The 10,250-nt window shown below is 39.9% G+C and overlaps 1 protein-coding gene across 1 annotated transcript in view; it reads left to right on the forward strand.

The window, feature by feature from the left end:
* Positions 1–3: 3 nt before the first annotated feature.
* The window catches only part of PCOLCE2 (procollagen C-endopeptidase enhancer 2), a gene marked incomplete at its 5' end in the record, with an annotated part of 22,589 nt that continues 12,342 nt past the window's right edge, over positions 4–10,250 (forward strand). The window contains 3 exons of the mRNA XM_017726398.1: positions 4–80; positions 1,022–1,130; positions 8,574–8,829. Of these exons, the coding sequence (XP_017581887.1) occupies positions 4–80; positions 1,022–1,130; positions 8,574–8,829 (442 nt within the window). The remainder of the gene's footprint in view (positions 81–1,021; positions 1,131–8,573; positions 8,830–10,250) is intronic.

A 10,250-nucleotide genomic window follows, 5' to 3' on the forward strand; every position in this document is an offset into this window, starting at 1 on the left:
CACAGGTACCCGCTCCTCTGTCCCCGCACAGGTACCGCGCACACTGCACAGGTACCGCGTCCCGCCGCCCCCCCGCACAGGTACCAGGTCCCGCTGTCCCCGCACAGGTACCGCGCTACCTCCCCTCCCCTCCCTCTGTTCCCCGCAGTCGCGTTCCCACCGTGCCTCCGTGGGGTGCACGGGTGTTTCACTGCCCGTGAGTGCCTCAAGGCAGGAGTGTTTTCCACGGAGCCTGGGACCCTGCGAGAGCAGCCTGGTGCCGTGTGATCTGTAACCTCTCTAACATAACGGTATAATACGGTGTGGCATCCCGGTTTCTAAAGCTCGGCAGGGCGTTCGCTCACCCTCGTGTCCTTAGCAGTAGCAGTGGCTCCACACAGGTTTTCCAGGGCTCCTCGCGTGTCCGTGCAGTGTGTCCGTGCGGCGTGTCCGTGCAGTGTGTCCGGAGCCGGCACCGGCACCTGAGCTCACTTGAGCTGAGCCCCGAGCACAGCTCGGCCACAGGGCTCAGCACCAGGAGCGGGGCTCAGTGTGGGGTGGGTTGTGCTACTGAACTACAAAAAAGTACCAGAGACTTCCTTGATTAAAACATAAAAATTCAAAGCATAGAAAGGAATGAGAAGTAATTTTTATATCAGTGCTATTTTAACTAATGTTATATGTGCTATAAAAAGTCATTGCTAATGACTTTTTCATAATTATTTTCATTATAATAGCGATTTGCAATGATGTATCACACTGGCACACGTTTGCTCTTATGAAGTAAAAAAGGAGGGAGGGATAACAGTCTGTGCCAACCCAGAATTAAGGCCCAAGTAGTTAATTTTTTCTACACCTAAGTTCACACATTAAATTGAACATTCTATGTCAATAGTGATATTATGTAAATAATTAAATGTTTCATGTTAGCAATGGTTTTAAGTATTTAAGCTGTTGAGACAGTTCATGCCTCTTGACTACTATAGAAAGAATAAATGAAATATATTTAAAAATTAAGTACTGTTTTTCCTGTTATTCTCAGGCCTACATTTACATGTGGAGGAGTTGTATCTGGAGAATCAGGGTTTATTGGGAGTGAAGGATTTCCTGGCGTCTACCCACCAAACAGCAAATGTACTTGGAAAATCACAGTAAGAATTTTTAATACCACAAAATCAGGGCTGAAGATAATGGACAGCTATTTGTTGTTAAACTGTGTTTTACATAGGGTAACATATGTGCAGTAATGAACACAGTAACTCAAAGTAGCTCAACTGTCTGCAGCTTTTTAGGGTTGATGTAATATGATAATAGTGGCTGAAATAGAACTGGCCTTGCCTCATGTCAGAAGCAAATTTTCACTGATTTCCCTGATGCACCTCTAATTGTTTTAACTTAACCCACTTACAGGCAAACATCTCCCTTTCCTGCCACTGCAGAAAGTGACAGTGAGTTCTATGAAAGAAAAGGTTTGAGGTGGAGATCACGAAAAGCAAAATTTCTTGGCAAGAAGACATGTAAAAAGTTTCAATCAAACCCAAAAAATTCAGGAAGGTTTGCTTGAAGTGTGCTGTTAGCAGTGTTCTGCCAGCCAGGACATCTGGAGTCTGTCATACAGCAGGCCGACAGCAGTAGGGAAGTGTCGTTACATTTATAAATGACTATGTGAAATGGAACCATGTGGTACAATCAATGTTTTGATGCTGAAATGAGACTGTAGGGCAGAGATATCATATTCACGGACAACAGATTCCATGAAACAACTAGGACTAAATACTCCTGTTCTGGATGTCCTTATACACAGACTCAGAGAAAGGGATGTGAGTGAATGATTACTGTTCCTCACATCTGCACAAATTAAACCCTCTGAAACTGCCCACCAAATTGCCTCTCTTTTTTAGGCACGGTTCACCAAGAAGTCTTCTGACATTTGGGCCTACAGAAAAAATAAATATAAGTATATAAAAAAATAAGTCTTTGTGTTGACAGGATCATTAAAGACAACTTCAGTTCAAAGACTGCATCACAGGCTAAGTGTTGGCAGGAGAATAGGATATCACAGGGTAATTGTTTCCTGCTACTATAGAGATGCTGACGCAAAGCAGGAGACATTGATCTGTTTACAATGTTCAGTTTAAAACAACTCTTGTACCAAATGAGTGATATGATTTTAATCATTATATATGAAAGATCCCAGTGAAGCTGCAGAGTTGCTTTCTGCACCTTTCTGTTGTGTTATTATTGGGGCCTAGTTAGAGGTTACCTTTGATCCATGTCTGACCTCATCCAGAAGAGTCTGATGTGAAACATGGTATATGCCCATAAACTTGCTTTCTTGCTATCGAGGGGCTAAGGTGACAGCAATCAGCATGGCCCACCTCACAATCTGAAGAGCAGATGCAAGTTACATTTGGAATCATACACACATGCCTTTAATAAAAGGGAAAAAATGTCCAAAGTTAGGTTACCTATATAACTCAGATGTTCAGAAGTTTAAAATTGAATCTGGAGGGGAAAAATTAATTTTGCTTATAACAGCATTAAGTTTTTACCATTAAAAAACTTAGATAACAAATGGAGGCAGCACTAAAGAAACAATTATTGAATCATGCCATGTATCTGCCCTTCATATGGGGGATAGAGGAAAAGAACAAATGATTGTACTTAGAAAGTCCATACAGAGTGGTTTCATTGCAGACTTTATGTGGCTGTTGCTAACAAGGTGCCAGCATCCCGATTAGTCTGGGCATGGTGAGAAGTACTACTCCAAAGCTGTAGCAGAGCTGTGTCTGCACTTGAGCTTTCTTGACAATGGGAGGAACTCGATGGCTTTTGTCATTTTGTGATCACCCTGACTCCCAGTTTTCTGCTGTGCTGTCATTTGACTGCCTCCTACTTGTCCTCTGTAGTTTGCTCAAAGCCACAGAAGGGCTGCACAACTGGAGTAGTCCAGGTTTGCTTGTGCCCTCATCTCATTTAACCCCTGTTTCATTAAACAATATTGTTCACTAAGCCAAGCTGATTTATTTTCCCCCATCAACTGTAGAACACTCTGTGTCTTTTGGGTGTGCAGGAAGGATGCAGGGAAGGCAAGGACTACAAAACTTTCAAGACTAAGCCTGTACTCTCTTAAAAAAAAAAGACAATGGTTTGCCAAACTGCAGCAAAGTAGTACACTCAAGGGTATGGTTAGCCTGAATTTAAGCAACAAAATCCTTTCACCAAATTCTGCTGAGGCTCAGAATAGCTTGCAATAGCACCCAAGTAAGAAAGCCAGTTACACTGCCATGAAGAAATACTCTGTAGTTACTGTTAGTCTTCTTTGTTTAGCATCTGCTCTTAGAAAGTGACTAAGACTTTTTGCCTGTCCGTTTTAGCCAAGGGCTGTGAACACCTTCCTGAAAACACTCTGCTAATGCAGGATCTGACAAGTCTGCAAGACTGAAAGAGACGTTGATTCACTTTGTGTCTGGGTCACGAGAAGCACGAAGCTGTTGTTTTCTCAATTACAGGATCTCATCATCTGCACAAGAAATGCACAGAGAGGCAGAATGAGAGCTAATTTATTCTTTAGAGGAAAATAGGTTTAGAAAACATTACAGGTAATACAGATAAAGCAGTGTAGCATTCAGGTATCATCTGAAATCTTTCCAACTGGTTTGCTAAAGCTGGAAGAGTCTCTCTGACTCAGTTCTGTTATTTCAAGAGACTGGGACTTTTTCAGCTGGCTAAAGAAAACAGCTTCTCTATTCTAAGAGCTCTAAGAAGTGTTCAGCACATGCTTGTGGTTCTATTACTACCCTGGCAGACTACCCAGCAGCTTTTCACTGACTTCGCTAAGAAGTCATTTGTAGAGCTATTTCCTTTCCTATAGTAATGTATATAGCTTTATCTAAAATATGTCATATACACTTACTTTTAATACTCTGTAATCCTTCTTGGCCATTACCTCACATAAATGTGTCACATAGTCCAAGAATCTGGACTGCTGTCCTGTGTTTATCTGGCAGACTGCTTAGTTCCCATAAAACTCCAACAACTTTATGTGCTACAATAATACTGAAAACTGTCAGAGTTATGTAAGGTTATGTTTTTATAGGTTCAGGAGCTGCGTTCCAGCAGGTTTGCTGACAGTAAGCAAGGTTTGAAAAATTTACTTATCAGGGCAGTTGGGAATCTGCCCTGAGGGAGCAGAATATTTTAAATAATTTTTTCTATGTTTTAAGCATTCATTTTCCTATATCATTGTAAAACTGCCCTTCCAGTAGAAAATAGATCTTTACACATGGTTGTATTGCCAGAAAAGAAAGAGATGAACAAAATCTAGTGCCCTTGTCAGGAAGAGCAAGCTAATACAAATTTTTAAAATTGGAGCTAGAGAACAAGCAGCTAGGCAGAAATCATGGTTCTTCCCAGGTGGTAACTCCAAATAACTTCCACATTGATTCTCAGTAGAGAGAAATAATACATTTGTCTTGCAGGTAGCTGATGTGTTTTTCAACTCTACCTAGGACTGCTATAGCAAAACATACAATCAGCATTTTGGTATTAAACATATATCAAAATATATTCAAGCCAACACAGGTTTAAAAGTTAGGCAAAATATATTTATGAAAGTTGGCACTTAAGGGGTTCTCTCCCCCAAAAAGATTATTTTCAAAGTAAATAATCTAAACCACATAATTTTGATGAAGAGGGGTTTGTATTGTCAGAACAACAACAGAAAAACAGCTTCACTACTTTAAAGGTAACTGAACTTTGATTAACATTATATGAAATATCTGCAATGAATGATAATGAATGAATGATAACCAAAAACAAGCTAAGGACCTTATTTTGAGGTGTATTGTATATATGGAGTAATCCTGCCCTTTTGAAGAGGTTAGTAATCTACACAGATGATTTTAGGGAATTAAGCTCTACAAAAACTCCCTCTAAAAATTCCTTTCTCCTTTAATAGGAGTAAGGCATCCTTTGCATGAGTTTAGCATCATAATTTTTGAACCTAAATAAGTTGATAGAGTTAAAATAAGAAGGGAAGCAGAGAGTGAGTATGGGTCAGTTGCCCTCTTCGTGACAAGGAGAGGATGAAGTGCCTCTGTTGTTGAAAGATACCAGCTGGATGGATAAAACAAAAATAAGGCACACCCTGCAGATGAAGCATCACATCATTCTTCCTTTCACTCCTCCCTCTTCTTTTTTTCTTTTCTTTTAAGAGCTGAATTCCTTCCCAGTTCTTCCTCTGAGGTATCACATCTTCTTACTGCATCAAGGCTCAGATGTGGCTCAGAGTAAACAATACTGAGTCAGGCGGGCTTTTTCTTGCTCCCCTGTGTTTCTCATGGAACAATATTTTAAATGTCCTGGGATAAACACTGGCAGATTTTAGCACATTAGTTTTCAACATTTAAAAAAGCAAAACAGTAGAAATCAAAGAAAAGTACAGTTTTGCAGAGATGCGTGTATTTAGCACAAGATTTCTTGGCAGTAGCTAGAAACTTGAACAGCTGCTGCTAGAATGTGGAGCCACCATCCTCTGCACTTCTGATTGTCATCTACTCACATCACAATTAACTGATTTACATACTGGAACAAATTTGTTATTTTTGTGAATGACAAATATTTTAATAAGCAAGTATATTTTTAAAATAAAGTAATACCAGTAAGTAGTGACTGTAATTAAGGGCCTGCCACATTTCTTTAAATGACTTACCTCCCCAAATTCAGCTGAATGTGAGCAAGGATTATTCTGACAACTAAAACCTGCAGTAGGCTCTTTGTTAAATGTTCATGACCATGTGGCTGAGTTTTTCCTACACATTTTTTTACAGACTCATGAAACAGAAGTCAGTACATCTATGGGGAACAGTCTTGACCAAGTTCAAATAGACTAAACTGACAGAAGCAGAGATGAAAAACTACAATGAAATATAATTAGAAAGTGTAATGTTGTATAGTATAGTATAGCCAGTGGTGGAGAGAGGAGAAGGAAGCACAACACTGCACGGAATGACTTATACCATGAACCAGAAAACCTAAGACTTGAGTGAATGGCTGTCTGCAGTTCGGAGTTCGGCAGCTTTGCCAGTGTCCTCTCCCTCCTGAGCAGGGGTCTGTTCCACATCCTGGTTCCCTCTGTCCCCCGTGGGGCAGCAGAGAGAGCAGAATATCCAGGGGTAGGAGTGAGCACTTTGAGGCTGGTGTGAGTAGAGCAGTGCTGGGTCAGTGCACTCCTGGAACAGAGCTGTCAGTGAGAACCATCAGCATTACTGAGAGGTAACCACTTGGCTAAATCTGAATGCAACTCTAGAAGGACAGCAAAAAGACCTTTTCTTACCCCAGAACCAGCTACCTCTCACATTTCCACTTCCTTCTTCAAACTCTGGGAGAGAGCAGGTATATTCAAAGAAGCAATTCAGGCTGAGAAAGTAGGGAAAAATCTCATAAGCATTGATAAAACTGTTTAATCTAATATGCTAGAGCAAATTCTGCTCAGCTTTCGAAAACAGGAAGGAAAAGGGGAAACATATTAAAGATGGGCAAGTTTTAGACAAAGCTGCAAGACACCGTTGTGGAATATGTTAGACAAACTTAACTGTAGGCATGATAGTTTACTTTAAAACATGATGACCTTTAAAGGTCACCCCCTTTGCGTCATGTTGTACCAGTTGTACAAACTTAGGAAAATGACTGTTCCACCCCAAAAGACCATAGGCTATTTTACATACATACTTCTGGAAAAAAGGCTTCTGTAATCTAACTCCCTAAATTTGACTTTTTCTAACTAATTTTAGTGTCAGCATTTCTGAACTGAGTTGTCCAGTCACACAGAGTTTGTAGCATAACCATAAATAATATCCAGGTCTTCTGGCAGGAATACCAAATTCATTTTAGCTCATTTTCTGTTAAAATGACCATGCATCAATGGTCCTTAGTGATTCAGACAAGAAGACAAGTGAATGCAGTAAGAGATTTAGATATGAGAGCAGTGATTCAAGGAATAAATTCAAGATTAGATGAGTTGTGGTTTTGATGTAGTAGTAGCAGCGATGCGTATCAGCACAGGGGACCTGAATGCATTTTTGAGAGAACTTTGAACTTGAAAGGAAAATACTCTGAAACCAGCAGCAGCAACTGCAGTGGAGCTGGTCAGCCGGTGGGCACATGGAACCTGGGCAGCTGAGAACAGCTCAAGCAGAAGTCTGTCCTGCTGCAGGATCAGTATCAACACTGGACATAAAAGCAGCTGCTTTTATGAATGAGTATGAGGGAATGAGTAACCTGAACACACCTACAGCACATTTTTCAGTACATCTAGAACTGCTGCCTCTATTAGTATCTTCTGTGGGTTAAGCAGTCACTTTCATTTATAGCACTTCCATCTATACTTTACAAGCAATTTTTAACTGTTGAGACTCAATGTTAGAAAAGTTTGACAATTTCATATAGGAACAGTTTAGTTTTAGTTTATTTCAAACCAGTGTTTTAAAATGAGTCGCTGTTAAGGAATGAAAAAAATTCATGAACTCTTAAATAACATGGCTTAAATATGAACTTAATGCAGATATATTGTGTGTGTTTAAAGCAGAAAATTATAGTAGTGTCTCAGTAAAGCAGAACAGCTGCAATTATTTTAATAGCTAACCACTCTACCATGATATGGATTGAATGAAGATAATTACACTTGCCTGTCTAGGGTCCCTCTATACTTTAAAATACTGTTTCCCTTCTTCTGGTTCTGCTACACAGCGTTAAGTGCTTTATTAGAATAGTTTTCACTTCTCAGTATGCTGCTTTTTCTCTTAAAAGCTTGTAACTGTATCCCAGGAAATGTTCTCCTCTTTGTAAACTATTATGTTCTCTTAATTTACATCCTTCCCTGTACTCGTCTCTTTTGCAATGTCCACAGATGCAGACATGTAAGAAGATTTGCCCTGTCTTATGTTTCCTCAGATGTTTCAGAAAACAAAGCTCTCTTCTATATTGAAGACACCCACTAATGGTTCTTTTGAATTCTCTGTTTATAGTTGTCTTCCCAAATATAATTCTTTCACTGCAGCCACTCCAGTAACTAAATATTAGGGTTGTACAGTTAGCTGTAAAGTTTCCATTTTTATTTATAAATCTGTGTGTCAGTAAATAAAAAACATCCTTCAAACTATGAAACTTGGTAACACAAATCAGAAAGAGATGCCATTTTGTTTGTTTAAAATGGTAAATTGCTTGTTCAATGCTTTTTTCATATTAATCTCATCCTCCTCACCTTACTTGGTGACAGGGAGCTGCATGGCTGATTCCATACTTTCAGCAGAAAATAAGAGAAACACAGCAAGCTGAACTGGTTTATAATTAACTGCATGAGCCTAGAGGATACTCTGGATCAGAAATAAGATAATAGCAAGAGATGGCCAGAGCTTTGTATTTAGGATTGGTCCAAGTTACTTTAAAAACTGCTTTGCCTGGAATATAGTTGACAGACAGAGCTTACCTGAGAGGAAGTGAAGGGTGTGAAAACAGTCATGCAAACAGTAGGATGCAATAGACACGTGGTCACACTTCCAGATGCATCTCTCCATCCTTCCCTCTCTCTGCAGGTCCCAGAGGGAAAAGTGGTGGTTCTTTCTTTTCGATATTTAGACCTGGAAAGTGACAATCTGTGCCGATATGATTTTGTGGATATATACAATGGCCATGCCAATGGACAGCGCATCGGCAGGTTCTGTGGTACTGTGAAACCAGGTGCCCTTGTATCCAGCAGCAATAAAATGTTGGTGCAGATGACTTCAGATGCCAATACTGCTGGAAGTGGATTCATTGCAAAGTTTTCTGCAGCAGAACCACATGAAAGAGGTAATTAACCATTCATTATATGTGCTAAAGACAAATATAACTGTACAGCTCTATGCAGAGCCACATTATTGCTTAAAAAGATGTGGTGCCAGAGATATTAAGGATGTGCTATTCAACATATTTATTAATTACATTGCTTAGCAAAGTGTAACTGTTTAGCCATCGTAGTTAATCAAGCAGTAAAGAGAAAGGCTGACTAGTCTGAGTAGTGGAAGAACTGTGCCTAGTAGTAAACTGGCAATAGCTAGTCATTAAAAGGGCAGATGAAATTCAATATAGATAAATGTTGCAAAAAAGGGGAAAACACCCTAACTTTGTGTACAGTACAGCAGGTTCTGGACTGTTACTGTTTTGGAATGAGATGTTAGGTTTAAAATAGATGATTTATGAAAACAGTAGCTGAGCATCAATCCAGTGCTTAATAGGTATCAAAAAAGAAACAGAAACTTAAAATTTTTACAAAATAAAATAAAGACCAAACAATAACAACAAAAAATTATGCCGTTATAAATCCATAATGCATGTACATCTTGAATAAAGTGTGCCTTTCTGATGTTCCCATCTCAGAACTGAATATGATAAAATTACCAGAAGGAATCAGAGACAACAAGTATGATAAGAGTTAAAAGAACATCACATACACAAAGATCAACTGCACAGCATGAACTTCTTCATGCTGGAAAAGAGAAGGTCAAAGGGACTGTAGGAGAGGGCTTTAAAGTCATGACTGGTATGGAGAAGGTGAATGGGGACCACAGTCCATCTCTTCTGATATAAAAACCAGACAAGCAAATGACTGCGAAGGAAAGGAGAGGGAGCTTTTTCTCTGTGACCCAGAGGTAGAATGCTGTGCCAGGGGATATTGTGGATTGCCCATTTCTACCCTGGTTTAAAAACACTTACAAAAACATATCAAAGCAAAATTCATCAGGTATTATTAAACATAAAGGCATTGCCTGGTGCTTGGGAAGAGTATGACCAGTGAGAGGCTGGGAGGTCAGAAGGAGGTGGTACTGCCCTAGTTAGTGACTCTTTTTCAAGGTTTTTGCTATTGGATAATATCAGACTAGACAGATTGTTGGGCAGACACAGTGCAGGTGATGAGTAATTTATCAGCCCTTCAAGTTGTAACCTTGTATCAATGATTTCTTGAAAGATATATTAAATAACTGTGACCCAATACAGTTAATTTAATCAAGAAGGTTCATAATAATATTGTAAATAAGGATTACATACCTGATGGAGTTCTTTAATTTGGAACCGAGGGCAGGAGAGGAAGAAAAAGACCCTTCTCCATCAAGAACACCACAGGCTGCAGTTCCTTTGGGAATGCCTGTCAGCCCCACCACCGCTGCCCCATGGGCTGCGGGGATGGCTCCTCCAGTACCTCCGGCTTCTCCCCCTCCCCCAGCCCCCCGCTT

This window comes from Corvus brachyrhynchos, unplaced genomic scaffold, assembly GCF_000691975.1.
Source record: "Corvus brachyrhynchos isolate BGI_N302 unplaced genomic scaffold, ASM69197v1 scaffold221, whole genome shotgun sequence".
NCBI classification, from domain to species: Eukaryota; Metazoa; Chordata; class Aves; order Passeriformes; family Corvidae; genus Corvus; species Corvus brachyrhynchos.